Below are 21784 nucleotides of genomic sequence, written 5' to 3'. Positions count from 1 at the left end.
CAGTTCGATGTATGACTAAGAAAGATGTTAAGGTTGACAAATTTGAAGTTCATTCTAAGAAATAAAAACAGAATGTATTGAAAATGGGGCAGTGAATGAACATCATGTCATCTGTAGAGCTACTGTTTGTCTCATCTCTGGTGACTATAAACCCTGTAGTTAGGATTTCATTAAGTTGGGTGTTTCTAATGACCATTCGTCTTTATCCACCATTTCGAAAGGCGATGTCCATATTCAGAAGCAATTATATACCTCCTTTGGTTCATTCCATGGAAGTATTGGAAAGCGTAATCGAGACACATCAAATAGTGCTCACTCGGCCGATACGCAAATCGATGTGAAGTTAATTCAAATAAACTCAGAGTCGATTGACTTACATGGGTCCAAAGAGGAAGGGCAGTCCTCAAAGAAATCCTTCGGAAATAAAAGCTCAAGAAACGACGTATCTTCTGTCCCCCAACCCTGCAAATGGCAACGAGCAGGAGGCACTTAGAAGACCCAATTGTATGGCTAGGTCTATGTCAGCGGGAAAAACAACAACCCGACCAACCAAGTCATCAGCAATCAACTAAGATTTTACAGTTTGTATAAGGCGACTGTGATTGCTGCCTCAATGACAGTTGAATAATGAACGACCTGATAATTCTAAAAGAAAGCCAGTCCTTTAGATGGTGGCCGGGAAATTAAAGACTGATCATAATGAAAGGTAAGATATCTTTAATACAGTCGAGTAGAGGGAAAGCTCAGGACCCAGAATTAGTTTTGAGCATGACCATGAGTTGATAAAAGAGCTAGTAAACCAGTTCATGCCTCGAAATATCTCCGGAGTCTCCTTGTTAAGGATTTATAGACTAGGTAGCCCAAATTACTTGAAACACAGCCAAACTAAAAGTAGTATTTAAATCTCCCAACTAAAGAGAATTGATACCACATAATGGACACGAACTAGGTGGATCGGGATTATCTGCCCGTAAAAAGCTTGAAGCTCAAAGATCATATTAAAAGAGAAGCCTCAACAGAATTCAAAGTGAAGTTAGATGCTGGAGAGAAGTACCCTAAATTGCTAATTTCTGAGTGATCAGGCTTCGACGGAGAATGTAGCCGAAGCCACTCTGTGTGCAGCACGAAGTCATATAAATGGTCTTTGGACGTGTTACACAAATGCTTGTAGCTTGTTCGATAGGCGATCGGAACTAGGTGTACAGATTGACTCTACCAAGCTGACTAAGGCAGTCTTTAGACCATAAGGAACTTGATTTTTAAAGTTTCACATTGGTAGGAGACGACAGAATCCAGAACAGTAAAGGAGGGGGAGTAGCTCTACTCATTAGGAATACTATTCCATTTGCCATCATTGACAGTGTATCACATGGGAGTAGGACGTGTAAACTGGTTAGTTGAAATGCAAGGGACAAGAGCTGCTGATTGGTTTGGTCTACCGCATTCCAGGCTGTGAGGTAGGTGAGGTGTTGCCAGACGGTCTCAATACTTGGTCTCAAAGTGGTCGGTGTCTAATCCCAGGAGACTTTAATGCACCCACGGTAGACTGGAAGAATCTGAGAACTGAGTTCTCAGAGAATTTTTTAGAACAGGATCTACTTGACGCGGCTATCACATGTGCCCAAGTGCAACGCGTAAAAGAAGCAACTAGGTAGGACCCGGACTCCGCGCTGCATTTCATATTAAGGCATTGCAAGGATGATACCACAAACCTTCATTGTATGCCACCTCTAGGTAAAATTGAATATGAATTTCTGGTCCTTGATTTTCATATAGCTGTCGATAACGAGCATGTGTCAGCTAAAGCTAGACCAAACGTTTGGAAAGCAAATATACGAGATACTGTGCACACAGTATCCTCAGTAAGTTGGTCATTAGAACCAGAATCCGCCACTGAAGCAGCTTGCGGTGTATTCAGAAATTTTCACTTAAAAGTCACCGAATCGTACATCTCTTAGACTACATCAAGGGGACAGAGAAACTCGCCACGGTGGTTCAATAAAGAGGTTCGCACCCTCCTCCCTACAAGGAGAAGAATGTGGGAGAAATTTAGGTCACAGGGTACTGAAGAGACAAAATTTCAATGTTGGGAAGCTCAAAATATTTGTGCCTCGACCCTTTGCAAGTCCAGAAGGTTTTTCGAAGTAAAACTTGCGAAGGAATCTTTAAAATACCCTAGAAACTAATACTCGTGCATAAAACAAATGACTAAGAGGAGGAGGAAATATTCTGGCACTATGGGAAGACAGTAGTACTGCATCATTTGAGGAGCACGACTGTGGCAAAGCTCACGTATTCTCAAGTTACTCCAACAATGTATACGCCGCAGAAATTCCTCTCTACCTCAGTTCATACAAACCATCCTATATACACACACTGGACATTGTGGCCACTAAATAACTCGATGTCTTTGATCTGCTAAATAGGCTTGATATAGCCGAATCCATGGAACCTCATGAAAGGCTTCCTGGGTTACCAAAGGAATTAACAAATTTTGCCGCAAATCCTCTAAACATATGTTTTAATCTGTCAGTAACCCCAATTGGAGAAAGTATTACGGCATTAGAACAGGTTATTCATGTCTCACAAAATTATTAGTAGCCCGTGAAATTTAGTGCACGCTTAAAGATCAAAAGCTACCCTCAGATGTGGCTTACACTGACTTCAGCAAGGCTCTTGATAAAGTTCCTCACAACCACCCGTTATCTAAGTTAAGTGACACCGGGGTTAGAGCCAATTTAGCAATATGGATGACTGCCTAGTATCTTTTCCGACAACAAAGATGTGAAAAAATTTGTGGTTCAATAGAACGAATTGGTGGCTTAAGGTTATCTCAAGTTCAAAAGAGAGTAAATTGATCAGAACTGGCGAGAGTTCTTCTGAAACCCGATGGTTGGTATGCCTTTGAATCAATATTTCACCCATCAAGCCATTGAGATTGAGTGGAATATCCTACATGATGTTTTTAATTTCAATTCGACCCAGAGGAAAAACTTCTGACCAGGAGGAGGATAATATTCACCGTTTTATCTCTCTTCGATTCCATTGTTACTACAATGTTCCATCAACTAGAGAGGAAAGTAGACACATGTTTGATGCAGTACACAAATGTCAAAAGTTATGTAACCTAAGAGACTCCATCACAATAAATAAAGGATAGGATTGCTCGTTCAAATATGGAGTGTTCAGAGTCTTTACAACTCGAATATTGTCCTGGCGATGGTCCTTGACCATTTTCGGAGATTGTAGTAAAGGATGTTGGAAAATCTATGGTTTGAACTTTAGACACTAATGATTTAAGTACACACATTTTGATCAAGTGTGATTCCAGTTACTAGGTGAGCCTGTTTCGACTTCGGTTGTTAATTCTAATGTCGGCGTGTATCGTTATTATTCGTAGACAGAATTATCACGAAGATATCACATGGTTTTTTCGGAAATGCAATTATTCCGTAACGATTTCTGTTTCAATATGTCCTATATTTTTGCTCTCCCCAGAGCTAATCATCTCTGAGGCCATAGAACGAAAATCTAATAAATTCAGAGTGCGATTCCGTTTTTCTCATTAAGCAGTCATCGACTGGGACACCTTACCCGAACAAGTGGTATCAGCCCTATCAGTGGACATTCTCATGGATAAGCTGTTTGTTTACTTGAAGACAAGCTGTAAGGATTAACATAGGTCCACCGTTCTACTACTCTTTTTACTGAAGACTGATAATTATGCGTGTTACATAGTCAAAACCTGACGCTACCAACTTCTAGTATCCGTCGGCGATTATCTTAGTCGCGCTCTGGTATTATTATAACTCTAGGTGGTTAGTAATAAAATTCATGTAGAAGAAAACGAGACAGAAGAAAAAAGACGGAAAGAAAGTGTCAGTGGGTCAATTATTTTGATAATAATAAATGTATACACAAGTGGACAAATAAAATGTCAAAGGCTTGTAGATCACCAACATGTATAAACTGTGTCAAGTGATTCTGACCAGCCGGCTAGCGTTGGTATACCCCACTTCCAGTACCTTACATTGATTAACCTTTCTTCGTACACAGGTACTATGGTTGTCTTAGTGACCGTACATTACAAACGATGATATCACAGTAATATATTAGTACAGGGAACACGATGCAACACCCAGTCCATGGCGTGCAATTAATTGATGCACAGTGGTTGTTCCTGACCTTGGCGAGGGTCATGAATTGTTTGATATTCTGTGATTCGTAATGATTTGGCCAGGGCTCACTTGCATTTCTTCGGCCATACAAATTCTACCTTGTTTCACAGCCAGTTAAATAGATATTGGATTATGTTTGGATAAATCATTGGTATTCGCACTTATATCTGATAGGCGACACATGCCACTTTCGAAAAGAAAGTTATCCAGGAGACTTCAACTGGGTTTCAGTTTTACTGCGACGAAGGCTTTGTGAGAGTGTTTCGCATGGTCGAATGGTGAATAACAGAGAGATTCCGACGTTAGTTTGCGTAGGTCCTTGGAATAGAAAGAATATTCCTTTATTGTGGAAGCTTTGGGATTATATGATAGAGTGCGAAGAGGGGGGCCAAAGAGTAAGGAATTCCATTCGAAAGCCTGCAGTTAATAACAAAGTTTTTTAATGTGCCTGATCTAGAGACGTTCGAACTTGAGATTGTCGGAACAGCACAAAACAGCTTTGGTCAATCTTCTTTGAAAACCTTCAGTTTTCATCAAGATATTATACCTGCGATTGCTGTAAACTATAATACCATATTTAGGAAACTGTGTGATACGTTTTTGCAGAATGATAATAACACAGGTCCTATATTATTGTAATTGATCATTATGAATCTGTAGCTGTAAATAAATCCCGAAAATCAATAGCTCTGTAAGTGTTCGGCATTGGATGCTGACCACATTAGTTTTAATGGACTCATTTAACTGGAGGCGCTCGGTCATGCATCCGCACCAGATCACGGTTTGTGGCCGAGTGGATGCCCAGTTAATGTATGACGTGATAAAACCGCCAATCAGGGATCAGCGACTTATCGATTGAAACAGTGACACAGGAAGACCGTACGAGCAGTCTAGAGTGCTTATCGGTCCTGCTTTCTGCCTAGTCCAGCCAGTTAGGTCCAGAATACCAATAACAGCCTCTGCGGTATGAATCATTGTATTTCAAACATACTGAGTTTATATATCAAACAGACTAACCACATCGTACCAATAAAATAGAAAATAACATTTGTACAAGATTTAGCCAAATGTGGCTGTGAATGCGGGAGGCAGTAATTAATAAACTAGGGATAACTCAGGAATGGTAAATCGTATAATAATAATTCATAGGTCAAAATAAAGCTTATGATAAGGGTAACATGGATATGAATAGTTTAGTTATTTAGCAAATATAGGATAAAAATATATGCACAATATTGGTCTACAAATGGATCCCTAAGTTACCATTCACTATTGTTATCGGCATATAACACAGTCACTCCTCGACATATTGATAACCCATCAAATATATCTTCAAACCTTCTCGCTTCTGACTTTTGATTTCACTGGGTGGGCGCGATTCAATTATGGAAGGTGTTATTGGTAAAGTGCTGCCAAACTACAATACCTATGAAATCAAGTCCAATGAGCTTTCTTGTTTTGGATACTTGTGATGCCATATGTTCGGAAAAGTCCAAACTATTGAGGTTCCTCAAACCCAATTCATAAACACTGTTGAGGTGTTTCAGTAAGTATTAGTACAGAAACGGATTTAGGTTATTGGAAAATTTCAAGTGCGTTGTGGAGCATTAGTCGAGTCATAAATTCATGTTGAGATGGGTTAGTGTGGTGTTTATATGAACCAATGATTTCTTTGCATTGATGACTGTTTTGATTTTGAATTCCAAATACAGTACATTCGTTCGTGATCATCTAATACTTTTTGATTAAATTGCGTTATTGTTGGGATTAATAGTTTATACTGTAATTTAAATGCTTCAAATTACTGAAGCTAATTAGGCCTGCCGGATGTAAAATTAATATTGGCTGTTCGTGGATGATTTTATACCATTCTAGATTGCATGGATGTCAAAAAATTTGATTTCATACGAGTTTTGAATAGCCGAAGTGTTTATAAGTCTATAGTTTTGCTACCTAGATTTCTATTCTCCATAGCTATAAGATATCTACACCGGAACGAATGATTTATACCAACGAAGTTATGTATGCTCTGAAGCACATACAATCCATAGTGCTTGTGACGGCGGTACTCTAATTTCCTCAACTTCCTTATAAGAGTTTTAAGAGTATTTTGGGCCCTATAGGCACCATAAATGACATGGTCGACAACTGAAGCAGTGTTCATCAAACTGTCTGCTCTGATACATTGTTGCAGTTTAAGAGTTCGACGGTACAGTGTTTGAGGAATGAATGATACTAAATACGACTCAGTGATAACACATGGAAAACTCTTGACTGAATGTACTGAGATTTGGTCGATGTTGATTGTAAATATTAAATCAAATATATTATTCCTCCTAGTCAGCTTTCAGGCTTGTCAGATAATATATATTCTGATAATAATAATAATCACAGAATTCACGCCAGTCTACAGGCATGATCAGCTGGGCATAAATAGTGACAAACATGTGATGTAAGATTATTTCAAGTTTACTATTTCAAGAAATGTTTAGGTAGTACATTTATGACATGTATTACTGCAATGAAATGAATCGGCCAGGAACTTTTCGTTTCTTTTATGTGGGCATCCTGTTGATGTGTGAACGATGCATTTAAGGTCATTTTCTGCACCATAACGAGTTGATTATAAACACCAACAACTAAGGAGGGCAAAAAGGAAGAAGAAGGCACAGAAGGACAAAATAATAATAATATATTCTGAAAATAATATTTACAGAATTCACACCAGTTTACAGGCATGATCAGATTGATATAAAAAGCAACATTTAATGTAGAGAACAAACATGAAATATAAGAAAGTTTTATGTTTGCTTGTTTAGTAATTGATAAGTAGTTTATATATGGCATACATCACGGCAAGCCAATGCAACACCAGGGAACTTTTCATTTTTTCTTAAGTGGATAGCCTGATGATTTATGAACGTTGTTCTGTAAGGTTATTTCCAGTGCCAGAGCGAGTTATTGACAATTATCTACGACTAGAGAAAGTAAGATAAAAGCAAAGAGCACGGAACAACAAAACAATTATAGCAAGTAAGAGGTTAAACACTTAAAGTTCCGATAATCTCACTTGTGGAGTAAGATACACTTACAGACGCTAGAGCATTTAATGCATTTTCAGGGGAGCAATAGGCATTAATGGAGCGAACAAACAATGGGAGAGAGTTTAACGTACGGATAGTTTGTGGTAGATTATTCCACAGCCTAGAAAACTTACAGGTAAAGTAATTCATATGGAGAGAAGATCTAGAATATGTTTGTTTCGCTAAAGACAAGGAGTTACGAATGTCGTAATGTGAGGCTTTAGCATATTGAATCGCCTGGCTGGATGTGAAGGATAGTTTGTTTAGTATTTTGAAAAAGAAGATGAGGTTAAGTTTGAGTCTCCTCTCCCATAAAGGGTCAGGCCCTAGTTTACTACACCGAGAACTGTATGTCAAGACACTATCAGTTCCAAGAGTGCGAAGTGCAAATCGTCTCTGTACTGATTCCAGTCTTAATTTATCCTTTATGCGCGTGCTACTAAGGAGAAACGCGCAGTATTCGAGGAGTGGTCGAACACAGACTTTGTACATTAGAATACGAGATTCGCTTTTATGAAGGTTTCGAGTTATGTAACCTATAAGGCGTTGAGACTTGGACGTTTGTTTCATTATCTGTTCAGTAAACGACAAGTCGTCAGAGTACCTAAGTCCTAGATCTACTGCTGTGTGTAACCTAGATAACACTCCACCGTTTATGGTAAGATCGAGGTTGAGTGATGTATCACCGAAGCATAACCATCCACATTTAGCAATAATTACTACGATAGACCAGTCAGGTCTACCATAATATATGTGCCAGGTTATTTAACTATGTACTGTTCGTGTTAGATGTTATTCAAATTGGTTTAAGTTACAAGGGACGATGTTAGTGTGAAGTAACAGAGAGTAAGGAGGTTTATCTAGGAAATTCAGTAGTAAAAGCGTCTGAACTTTCAAATTTCCTACAATCTCACTTGTGGAATAAGATATACGAGTGTGGTAAATTATTCCAGAGACTAGGGAATTGACTGATAAATGTAAATCATATAGAGAGATGATTTAGAATTGGTTTGTTTCACTAATGACAAGGAGTTACCGATGCTGTAACTAGTCGTTTCTGCATATTGAATTACTTTACTGAATGTAAAGGGTAGTTTATTAAGTGTTTTGAAGTAAAAAGATTAGACTTAGTTAGAGTCTCCTCTTCCATAAAGAGTCGAGTCCAAGTTTAATGCATCTGGACTTATAATTTAAGGTAGTTAGAGCTCATATATAATATGTTGATTGAAATTGGTTATCTACAAGTTTATCTGAAGAAACAGTTGCGTATAACAAGCAAGAAAATAGCGATATCAACAGCTAGTAAAAAACCTCTCTTCCTGAAGCTTCAGTTCAACGGAGATGTAGCTGGCGATGTACTACGTGATAGGCTCACTAAAGCAGTGAAGAGAACGTTCAATGCGGCCGATCTCTGTCTATCGTACTCGACCCGATCTATGGTGATTCCTCAACTAAAGGATAAGTTACCTGGTTATGCCACCTCTATGTGTACCTAAGAATTCAGCCGCTCCTGTCAAGAAAGCCATATTGGGCGCACAACCAGACAACTGAACCAAAGATTTAGTGAACACCTCCCTTCGTGGTTAGGAAAAAGTACTGTTAAGACAATACACAACTCGGTCCTTTCACTTTTGATCGATAGCGGTCATATAGTAGACAGAAATAAGTCATTTAAAGTTATTTATCGTATTTCTACTTGTTTTCCTTATGGGGTTCTATCTCGTCTCTTGCACATAGCAGAAGCTAAAGGAATTCAAGCCAACAACCCAAGCCTTTGTGTTCATAAGAAATTTGTAACACCCTTATCCTCCCTTGGCCTTAATAAAGGAATTTATTTTCCATACTCTTTATTCATTATTTTTCTTCACACCCTTCCTACAATTTTTTTCCTCAAATATACGTTTCACAGTCCAATTATATGAACAGTTGTTATTACATGATCTTGGAATTTTTATGAATTTTATTTCAGCGTATATCTTTTTCTGATAATTGACCTATTTCCCATTACGCAACATTGAATCAAGCCTTTATTATTCTTATCACAATTAGTACACCCGTCATCATACTACCAGTTTGTGGTTTTCATTTATTATGTTCAGTTCATAAACTGTCTTGATTGGTTTAATAATTTCGTATATAAATATTACTGTGTATCAGATTAAGGGTAAGACCTGTTTCCAGATAGAGTTGTAGTAACCGGCCAGTCTCGATAAGAACACGATTGGAATAACAGAAACAATTATTATTATTGTAACCAGTTGTACCAGAGATTGTTTTACTGTATTTGTTTAACTGTATCAGTTTCACTTCTTGTTCCGCTATCCGCCTTGTTTGGTTCGAGCTTGCTCACGCACTGCTTATTCGCTTGTACTCTTTGGCACGTCTCGGTATTATTTCGATACCACGAGATCGCCAATAAATATACTTGATCTGGACTAGTAAAGCCTTCTGATTTGCGGGCTATCAAGGGAACCAAGTCGTTTTTGGATGCGTAATCGAATAGTAGTGGTGATCATAGTCCGTCCACGACTCGACATCCACTACAACTGGTGAGCCGTATTTGGAACACGCAATACAGCTGGTAACCCAATCCATCGAGCACAAGTCAAACTTGGCCAATTCTCCAAACCAGATCAATCCGGTGAGTCTATTTATCTATCCACATCTGTTGCATATATTCGTATTGATATTTTTCGATATATAATATTTTGGCAACTTAATATGGTAGATAACGATAAGAATAACATAAATTTGGTAGACTCCGAGATACAGGTTATCAGTTTTCGACCGGTTCCTTTCATCCCTCATGATCCAGAAGTCTGGTTCGCGGCACTGGAATCTCAATTTGAGATCCGCCGCATAACCAATCAAAGGCAGAAGTACGCCTACGCTTTGGAATCATTGCCCGGGGATCACCTAACCGCTGTCCGTGAGGTTGTCCTCAATCCGAACGTTCCGAACGTTTATGACCGTCTTAAGGATGCCATCCTTCGACATTTCCTCCCATCAAGAGAGGAACGATTGAGGACACTATTAGCACGTCACCCTATGGGTGATGCTAAGCCGAGCCACCACCTCACGCGCCTGCAATCCCTTGCAGGAAACATGACAGCTGACCCTGAGATAGTCAAAGAGTTGTGGCTCGAAGCCTTACCAGTCAGTATCCAGCCAACCCTTACGGCTCTGCTCGAGGACACCCCGCTCAACAAGGTGGCCCTCATAGCAGACAAAATTCTAGCACGAGTTAACACCAAAGACGACTATTTGGTTGCTAGTACTTCCCGTTTTAACGTTGATCTCGATGCTAGACGACCTCCGGCTCATGGGGATAGGGACAGATGTATCCATATTCGTCTCAGTTTCCGAGACCGCTCAAATGTGCCAGCCCCCTACGTCCCCCGACCCAGGTCACAATCTCGTAAGGCCGTAACGACTCGCCCCAAGCGGGCATCTTCCAAGCCACGCCAGAAGGCGGTTTCGGAAGCGAGTCCAGGTTGGTGCTGGTTTCACCGTGCTTTCGGAGCCGGTGCCCGTCATTGTCGAGCTCCCTGCTCATACAAGGCGGGAAACTCCTCAGCCGGCGAGTAAATGCGGCCGTACTCGCCGGCACTTCACCTCAGGTTGGCCGTTTATTTTACGTGCACGATTATCGCACCAACGCTAGGTACCTTGTGGATACGGGTGCCCAAGTTTCTGTCGTACCTATCGGTAACAGTAAGTCTCAAGCCACTATGCTTCGACTACGCGCTGCGAATGGCTCAGTCATTCCCACCTATGGTACACGACAACTTACGGTCAACCTGAGCAACCGACGACAGTATCTGTGGACGTTCATCATTGCCGATGTTCCCACAGCTATACTCGGTATCGATTTCCTACAGCACTATGAATTGCTAGTCGATTCACGTAGGCTGCAGCTAATTGATACTTCGTCGAACAGCAACTTTATGGGCTCTAAAGCCCACACAAACGCGTACCGAATCACAGGTGTATTTCATTCGCGTGACGATTTATTCCACGCTTTATTTCAGAAATTCCCCAAATTAACTAATCCTCTCGAGGAGACTCCATCGGTGACCAATCGTGTGGTACACCACATAGTCACCCGCGGACCACCAGTCACGGCAAGACCTCGCCGACTGGCACCGGACAAATTAGCTTTCGCTAAACGTGAGTTTGACAATTTACTAGCTACTGGTATTATTCGTCCTTCTCACAGTCCTTGGGCCTCACCTCTCCACATGGTTCAAAAAAAGGATGGGGTTAGTTGGAGACCATGCGGAGACTACCGAGCGTTAAACACAGCTACACGTTTCGATAGCTATCCCATCCCCCACATACATGACATCACGGCATTACTCAAGGGCACGACAATTTTTTCCAAGATCGATCTGGTACGAGCATATCACCAGATCCCAGTCGCTCTTGAAGATATAGAGAAAACTGCTATCACGACTCCTTTCGGTTTATTTGAGTTCCTACGAATGCCATTTGGATTACGGAATGCTGCTCAAACTTTCCAAAGGTTTATCGATAGCATTGTACGAGACCTAGATTTTGTTCACGTCTATATTGATGACCTGCTAATCGCATCATCAAACGTAGATGAACATTATCAACACCTGACGCTACTATTCCAGCGCCTTTCGGATAATGGAATAATAGTCAACCCCGACAAGTGTGAACTCGGGAAGAAGGAAATAAAATTCTTAGGTCATGTTATTAAGCATGAGGGTATTCTACCTTGTGAGGATAAAGTACGTACTATAATGGAGTACACTGTACCGTCCACACTCAAGGAACTGAAGGCATTTCTCGGTTTGGTCAACTACCGACGCTTCATTTCGCACGCGGCAGAACAGTTACGACCGTTAACCGATTTACTTCGCGGTAATCCACGCAAACTGGAATGGAACGACGCCGCACGTACTGCATTTTCAGATATCAAAACGGCCCTAGCTCAAGCCACACTTCTCGTGCATCCTGACCCACCAGCCACGCTTAGTATAGCGGTTGATGCATCGGATTTCGCCATAGGAGCCGTTATGCAACAGAATATCTCCGGTAGTTGGCAGCCCCTCGAATTTTTCTCACGACGCTTCACTCCCACGGAGACGAGATATAGCGCTTTTGGTCGCGAACTGCTAGCAGCCTACTGCGCCATCAAACATTTCCGGCACGCTGTAGAAGGTCGTAAGTTCATCTTATTCACCGACCATAAGCCCTTAACGTATGCTCTGCATACCAAGTCTGACCGCTACTCACCACGAGAGTGCAGACATTTGGACTATATCTCTCAGTTCACGACAGACCTTCGTCACGTCAAAGGCGAGTCGAACTGTGTTGCTGATGCTTTATCACGTATCCAACTGAATGCAGTTACTTTGCCAGTGCTCGATCTACCTGCTATGGCCGCCGCCCAATCAAACGATACTTCATGCACGGAAGCACAACAGTCTACGTCCCTTCAGTGCCGGGAAGTACCCCTAGCTACTAGCTCAGGTACTATCCTATGCGATACTTCCACGGGCCTCCCTCGACCCATCGTACCCTCCGCTTATCGCCGTCTCATTTTTGATGCCCTTCATGGTTTATCTCATCCTGGTATCGCAGCCACACTACGCCTCATCGCTGCACGATACGTCTGGCCGTCCATGAATAAAGATGTCCGTATGTGGGTAAAACAATGTTTACAATGTCAACGATCAAAAGTGCACAGGCACGTAGCTGCCCCTATTGGCACTTTCGCTACGCCTGATGCTCGCTTCGATCACGTTCACATAGACATTGTAGGACCATTACCACCATCGCACGGGTATGATCACATACTCACGTGCATTGATCGTTTCAAAAGATGGCCCGAAGCTATTCCCATCACGTCTATTACGGCGGAGACAGTCGCTCACCGCTTCGTAGAACGATGGATAGCTATGTACGGTTGTCCCTCGACTGTCACGACTGACCGAGGACAACAATTTGAGTCCGCATTATTCTCCTCACTAACACGGCTGCTTGGTACGGAACGCATACGCACTACCGCCTACCATCCAGCATCAAACGGTTTAGTTGAACGGTTTCATCGCCAACTTAAAAGTGCTCTTCGAGCACACAAAAACGACAATTGGTACGAAACCCTACCGCTCGTCCTCCTGGGAATCAGAACGAGTCTAAAGGCAGATATCCAATGTTCCGACGCTGAACTTGTTTACGGCACGACATTGCGTCTGCCTGGGGAATTTTTCACACCGCGGAGCAGCACTAAGTTCGGCGAATCAGACTACGTCCAACGACTGTCTGCATTCATGCGAACACTGACTCCGGTGTCAACTCGTATACAACATCGACAGGTCGCTCTCCCTCGAGAGTTATCTACCTGTTCACATGTTTTCATACGAGTAGATTCGGTACGCAAACCTCTACAACAGCCTTACGAAGGACCTTTTCACGTGATTTCCCGTCACGAAAAGACCTTCAAGGTTGATCGACGTGGCCGCATCGAAACAGTCAGCATTGATCGTCTCAAGCCAGCACACGTCGACGACAGTGCTATACCTGATAAGCCGAGACCCAATGTTGGACCTATCAGAGCTTCTAGCGGGATTTCTACATCTACTTCGGATCCCACGCTAGATGCACCTGAGACCTCATTCTCACGTCCCAGTCAACAGCACGTGTCATCTGCCCCGTCTACGGACAAGACTTCCGTCTCACGTCCAGACCTGCAGACCACACCGCCCTTGACTGCGGATGAGATTGCAGGCTCACGAGGTTCGAACGAGACTACCGTCTCACGTTGCGGTCGCCGAGTACGCTTACCCGTACGCTTTCTCGACTAACCTCATAACCAACTACGGATACAGTATAGGAATCTACTCCTATACCACACGTAAGCTATACTTTTCTCTTTTTCTTTCATTTTTTTGTTTACCACGAGCCTACGCCTCTGACCATCGCTGTTCTGGTATCGTCGACTTTAGTCAATCTTGGCGAAAGCTGGCCTGATCACCCACGCTATAGTCAACGCACTCAGTCGATCTCTCTGACTCCAAATACGTATGATATACATTTGGTCCCGAACGTGGTTATCCTGGTCGCATCTGGTTCCTTGGCTCAATCTGGTTTCGTCCTACGTCTGCAGCGTTTCTGGTCCGGACCTCTACGAACGCAACCTTCAGATTCTGGATACAAACCACTCTGGTGTAGCATGCTAATCCAAGCAATCAATACAGTACGTTCCTTCTGGTACCGTTCTACGTCAAAGACTTTTGGTGGCAACTCGAGGATCAACGATCACTCCCTGTTCTGCCAACGCCTTCGTCCTACAATGGCACGTTTCGTGATCAGTCCCACGAACGAAACCGCTACGTATCGAAAGCGTAAACCCTTTCTAGCGGGGGGCTCCTGTAGTGACCGGCCAGTCTCGATAAGAACACGATTGGAATAACAGAAACAATTATTATTATTGTAACCAATTGTACCAGAGATTGTTTTACTGTATTTGTTTAACTGTATCAGTTTCACTTCTTGTTCCGCTACCCGCCTTGTTTGGTTCGAGCTTGCTCACGCACTGCTTATTCGCTTGTACTCTTTGGCACGTCTCGGTATTATTTCGATACCACGAGATCGCCAATAAATATACTTGATCTGGACTAGTAAAGCCTTCTGATTTGCGGGCTATCAAGGGAACCAAGTCGTTTTTGGATGCGTAATCGAATAGTAGTGGTGATCATAGTCCGTCCACGACTCGACATCCACTACAGAGTAAACAGCTTTAGAAAAAGAAGTAGGATATCTGGCCCACCATATTTGTAGAAAATAGATAAAATCCCGTTTACTTCATCACCACTTAAAACTTCAAGGGAATTTATAGCTTTAATAATCCCTAGGTATTTGAAGGAAATAGATTTTATTAAGTTACTAGTCACATACATGACTTTTGAAACAGCGTCGTTCAGGTATTAATTATTGCTCGCAAAAGTACCACTGAAAAGATATGTAGTAGTTTTAAAGTCGCTTATAAAGGTGCTTTTATTTAGGATGCATGATATATCTGTATTTTGAGTTGCTTTGACGCGTTTATTGAAGAGGAGAATTAAGTTTTGTACATTTGAGCCATCATTAAGCACCAAAAACTCCTCATTAATGACTTTTAACCTGTTTCTCTTTCATTTGACCAACACTTATAGTTATTTGTGCAACTTTTGTTAAATCGTTTGACTTGAAATAACGTTTCTGCAAACGTCCTAATTTATTGCGATATTTAACTGGCATGAAAATGTCACCAGGTTTACTAGCGACTTTTTAAGAGAAGCACAGGAATCTAAACAAGAGCCAGTGATCATACAGAATGTGTTGATGGCATCCACGAAACTATTCCATGAGAAAAATATATCGCGGTCTGAGAATTTAACCAGTGAGCACTGGAGGTCGCAGTCAGCATGCTTATAGACTCTATAATGACGGGTTTTTGTATAGTTCGGTTATAAGAGGAATAGATAAGGAGAGCATAGACCACAATTCTATGGTTACTGCTTTCAAATTCATTGTATATTTGTACAGATAGTTGGATGACATATCTACTAAACATTAGATCAAATATATTATTATCCCTTGTTGAGGTACGAACCCACTGTTACCAGATGTGCTTGTTGATGGTTGCGGAGAATTTACCGTTATATGACTGACAACTACTGGTATTCCAGTTTATTCTAAGGTAAGCGATAACCTGGGCATTGTAGCTTGGAGCAGGTTCATGTATAAATGCACCGATAATAAGTTCATTTACATTTGAAAAAAGGACAGTGGTATTTTTCCTCGTTGAGTAAATTCTATTGTTTTGATCGTTATTAACGTATCAAGACTACTGTTTTTATACTTTGATTGAATTTATTTCAGTTAAAGTATTCTATTAGAGTATCATTTTTGGTATCCTAAATAGTTTTATCGTCGGTACTCCAGAGTACCTTTGTTTTTTCTATTGTGTCTGTTAGTACTTTAGTCCTAACTATTTATAGTTTTTTTCTACTTATAGTCAACACTCACTTTCGCATCCTAAAATGACTGGAAGATGCAACAAAAGCATTTGCCACCGCCCAGGATGTCGATATCCTGTTGATAGCGGCATGCAGTGCGATGAGTGCAAAGGTTGGTACCACGAAGTTTGCACAAATCTAACACCTGCAGCTTTCAAGCGGTTCAGTAAAAATGGGTGCGTATGGCTATGTCAACAGTGCTGTTTGGATGCAAATAGCCTGCTAACCGAGGCCATCTCAATAGTAAATGCCGCAAAAAAGTGTCTCGGCAAGCGCGGTCGGGATACATCAGTCAGAACTCAATCTGTCGACACGCAGATTGACACAAGGCAGGCCCACGTGAGTCCAAAAAATGCCGACCCACACTCTACAAAGGAGGAAGAACATCCTCCAAAGAGGTCTAACACAACCAGAAACTCGCGCAAAAAAGTCTCTTCTGTCCCTCGTATCAAAAATGGTGCCCAGAAGGGAATTTCCGGAAACCGAAACCGCAAGGCTCGATCGGTTTCCAGCGCGAAAGATGACCCAACCTCCCAAGTCGTCCTGAACCTTCCGGAATCCCACAGTACGCCTGACGCGACTGTGGTTACCACTCCAAAGAACGTTGGCGATTGGGTACGGGTCGTAAGAAAAAAACGCCAAAATGACGTAAAAGGAAATCATACCCCCACCAAAAGGGTCGACAAGCCGAGGTCTGATCACAGCGACAGATCAGTCATTCTCCATAGAGTCAAGGAGAGTGACAGCTTAGAACCGAAAGCTCGTTTTGAGCATGACATTGTGTTGATAAAACAACTACTCAACCAAGTTATGCCCAAAAACATCCCCGGAGTCACCTTGCTAAAGGTGTATAGACTAGGAAATCTAGCGCATCTGAAACCAAATCAATCTAGACTACTCAAAGTCGTTTTCAAATCCTCAAACGAACGCGACTTAATCTTAGAAAATGGACACAAATTAAAGGGTTCAGGAGTTTTTCTCCGTAAGGACTTACCGTTGGCGGACCGTGTAAAAAGACGGGAAGCCGAAAAGGAACTACAGCTCAGATTAGACGCTGGCGAAAAAGACCTGAAAATTGTAAATTTTCGGGTTGTGAGGCTTCGACAGAGGATGATGCCGAAGCCACTCTGGGTGAAGCACGAGGCCACCTAAATAGGCTTCGGATCTGTTATACCAACGCCCGGAGCTTACTAAATAAGCTACCGGAACTAGGTGTACAGATTGACTCAACTAGGCCAGACATAATCGCAGTCACAGAAACATGGCTGACGCCGTCTATAGATAGTAGGGAACTTGATTTCGAGGGTTTTACATTAGTAAGGGCCGACAGAACACAAACGCGTAAAGGAGGGGGAGTAGCTCTATTCATTAGGAATGCTATCCCATTCACCATTATCGACAGTGTATCCCATGAGAGTGGGACGTATGAATTAGTTAGCTGCCGCCTGAAATGCAGGGGACAAGAGTTGCTACTTAGTTTGATCTATCGCAGTCCAAGCTGTGAGGTAAACGAGGTCCTGCTAAGCAGTCTCAACACTTTATCACGAAGTGATCGATGTCTAATCTTAGGGGACTTCAATGCACCCATGGTGGACTGGGTAAATCTGCGGACTGAATCGTCAGCAAATTCCTTCGAACAGGAACTAGTTGATGCGGTAATCACATGTGCCCTAGTGCAACACGTGAAGGAAGCAACTAGGTACGACCCGGGTTCTGCATCATCCTTACTAGATCTTATATTGACTCATTATGAGGATGATGTTGCAAACCTGGATTACATGCCACCCCTAGGCAAAAGTGATCATGCAGTTTTAAGCTTTGACTTCCATATAACTGTCGATCACGAGTACGCTTCAGCTCAATCCAGACCTAACGTCTGGAAAGCAAACATAGCAGACATCATGAAATCAGCATCATTAGTAGATTGGAAATTAGATCCAGAGTCATCAATCGAAACGGCTTGGGATATATTCCGGAATTTATACTTAGAAGTTACCGCCCCCCACATCCCTTGGACTACACCTAAGAGAACGAGAAACTCCCCACCGTGGTTCAGTAGGGAGGTTCGCATCCTTCTCCGTAAAAGAAGGAAAATGTGGGACAGATTTAGGTTACTGGGGACTGACGAGGCAAAATCTCAGTATCAAAAGGCTCGAAATACCTGTGCCTCGACCCTCCGTAAGGCCAGAAAGCTGTACGAAGAGAAAATCGTAAGGGAATCCATAGAATGCCCTAAACGCTTGTATTCGTATATAAACCAAAGGACAAAAAGAAGAAGAAATGTTCCTTCATTATGGGGAGACAGTACTGCCACATCACTAGTGGAGGATGACTTTGGCAAAGCTCAAGTATTCTCTAAATACTTTAGCGATGTATACACCATAGAAACACCCTTCTCACCAGTCCATGAAAATCCCCCCACACAAGCACTGGACAGCGTAACCATTGAAGAACTCGATGTCTTTGGTCTGCTAGTTAAGCTTGCATGCCTGCAGATCCACTGGACCCGATGAACTGCATCCTAGGTTACTAAAGGAATTAGCTAACTTTGTTGCGAACCCTTTAAGTGTATGTTTTAATCTATCCGTAACCCAGGGTCGTCTACCAAAAGACTGGAAGAACGCCATAGTAAGTCCAGTCTTCAAAACAGGTACAAAACATAAGCCTGAGAATTACCGACCAATTAGCCTAACTAGTGTGGTTGTTAAAATCTTAGAAAAGATTATTCGGAAGGAACTGTTAAAGTATCTCGATGAAAACCGGATCCTCTCCGAAAAGCAGCATGGTTTTAGAACAGGTTACTCTTGTCTCACAAACTTATTAGTCGCTCGTGAAAGCTGGTGCGCTCTTAAGGACCAAAAATTACCTATAGACGTAGCTTACATCGATTTCAGCAAAGCCTTCGACAAAGTTCCGCATAACCGGCTGTTATATAAGCTAAGGAATGTCGGGATTGGAGGCAATCTATTGATGTGGATAAAAGACTTCCTAGTTGGGCGTCAACAAAGAGTAAGGGTGAACTCCAAGTTGTCTAGCTGGGAAACTGTGCTTAGTGGAGTCCCCCAAGGTACAGTTTTGGGGCCAGTGTTATTCCTCCTGTACGTAAATGATCTCCCTCGTCTACTATCGTCATCGGTCTTACTCTATGCTGATGATGTCAAGATATGGAGAGCGATACAAAGCAAGGGCGATAGCTTAGAACTTCAAAATGACCTGGAGAGATTATCTGAATGGTCCCAAACCTGGCAATTGCCGATAAACACTTCCAAGTGTATTGTGATGCATATTGGCCATCAGGGTACAGATACATACACGATGAATAACACTGAGTTACCTATTGTTCAGGCACACAATGACTTAGGCGTCATCGTTAGTCAAGACTTAAAGACTACTGCACACTGCCGTGCAATAGCCGCCACAGGTTTTAGGACTTTATGGTCCATACGCAGGGCTTTTAGGCATCTTGACGCTAAAACGTTTCTGACTTTGTATACAGTGTTCGTACGCCCTAACCTTGAGTACTGTATACAAGCAGCTAACCCCTGCCTAAAAAAAGACAGTGAACTCTTGGAAAGAGTTCAGAGAACAGCAACTAGGCTGATTCCCGGAATAGCGAAGCTCCCGTATGGTACTAGACTGACCAAGCTAAACCTATTCCCGCTGTCATATAGAAGAATCAGAGGCGACTTGATTACAGTTTTCAAATTGCTTAATGACAAATTTGCACCTGATATGCCCTCATACGAAATGCCAGTATAAGGTCACCTCGCGTCCTACGATAAGATAAGGGGAAAAGATTTAGACGTTTTAAACGCTCATCGTAAGGGAGTTTGGAAAGACCCTTTACTAATTTTGTCCCTACACGCTGGACACGCTCAAGCGATTTAGTATCCTTTATCAGACAAGGGCTAGCTGCTTGGATACAGTATTCTAAGTGTGGCCTTACATAGGTGGGATATAAAATTCGAAAAATATCCTCGTCGAAGCATTTAAATGCTCTGCGAAGCGACCATAGCGCGCGATAGCCTTTGGAAGCAACCGCACTGCAGTGCGTTGTAGTTTTTAAGTCGTGACTTATAATTACTCCTAAGTCTTTATGCGCATGAACGCGTGGCAGAGATGTACCATTAATGGTATAATGGTAACTAATATCGTGCCCGATGTGCATGAACACGCTCTTCCTAGAATTAACTTCCAGGCCCCAATCATGAGCCCACCTAACTAATTCGTCTAAATCTGCTTGTAGATAACAACGATCAGTCTCATTTCTTATTGTTCTCCAGATTTTAACATCATCCGCAAACAATAACGTCGACGACTTAAGTAATAAAGGTAGTTCATTAATATACAGAAGGAAAAGTAAAGGGCCCAAGATGGTGCCTTGGGGTACACCACTTTTGACCGGTTTCCATTCGGATAGCGTTCCATTGACTCTCACTCTCTGTCTGCGGTCACATAAGAAGCTTCCTATCCATTCCTGTATAGCACCTGTTATACCAAAGCTCGAGAGCTTTTGCATAAGACCTAAGTGTGAAACCTTATCAAACGCTTTGCTAAAATCTACAAATATCACGTCGACAGACTGGCCGTTGTCTAGTGCAGCTGTCCAATCCTCTCTCGCAATGAGTAAGTTAGTCAAGCATGAATGCTTGTTACGAAACCCATGTTGCTCGGGAGTTAACAGATTGTACGAATCAATGTGGCTCAGTAGCTTAGCCCGAATTAATTTTTCAAGTAACTTAACTACTATACTGGTCAGGCTAACAGGCCGGTAGTTAGATACTATCCGTCTCTGACCATCCTTAAATATAGGACTAACTATGGCGTCTTTCCAGTCTCTAGGTAGTTGAGCCTGTGAAAGGGACATGTTGAAGAGCATCGTGAGCGGTCTTGAGATAATGTCCGCAAGCGACGACAGCAAACGTGGGTGTAACCCATCGGGGCCCGGTATCTTACAAGGTTTTAGGTTAGTTATCAAAGGAAGAACTATATCCTCTGTCACGTGTAAAGGTCCTATGGCTGGTATCTCATTGTCAACGGGACAAGTAGTTGTAACACTACACGTAGAGTAGACTTCACTGAGATAGTTAGCAAATGTCTCCGCTTTCGCCAGATCAGATTCAGCCAATAAAGCTGAATTTTCGCTTAACAGTAATGAGGGGATACCATCACTACGTTTCGTCCGCCTTTTAACGTACGAAAACAGTCGCTTCGGACAGGTACGGCTATCGTATGCCAACTGTCGTTCGTAAGCCGTGCGGGATTTAGCTCTGGTCTTTTTACATATATTCCGGATTTTTTTATATTCGCACTTAAATGATGCCTGACCTGTTGACAAGAATAAGTCCCAGAAGTGTTTCCTACGCTTCAACAGCTTCCGGGTTTCCTTATTAATCCATGGAGGGCAATATGATAACTTACGTGCTGACCATGGGATAAACGGTTGAGTTACGGATTCGAACGTAGACTTAAACCTTTTCCATGCATCATC

General features: G+C 42.1%; 1 protein-coding gene across 1 annotated transcript in view; it reads right to left on the bottom strand.

The window, feature by feature from the left end:
* Positions 1 to 348: 348 nt before the first annotated feature.
* Smp_151140 (serine/threonine kinase) overlaps positions 349 to 21784 on the bottom strand; it is a gene marked incomplete at both ends in the record, with an annotated part of 104597 nt that continues 83161 nt past the window's right edge. The window contains one exon of the mRNA XM_018797464.1: positions 349 to 462. Within this exon, the coding sequence (XP_018646797.1) occupies positions 349 to 462 (114 nt within the window). The remainder of the gene's footprint in view (positions 463 to 21784) is intronic.

The sequence above is a fragment of the Schistosoma mansoni genome (assembly GCF_000237925.1).
Source record: "Schistosoma mansoni, WGS project CABG00000000 data, supercontig 0166, strain Puerto Rico, whole genome shotgun sequence".
Lineage (NCBI taxonomy): Eukaryota > Metazoa > Platyhelminthes > Trematoda > Strigeidida > Schistosomatidae > Schistosoma > Schistosoma mansoni.
Note: the sequence above shows the minus strand (reverse complement) of the source record. Positions and strands in the feature narration are given on the sequence as shown.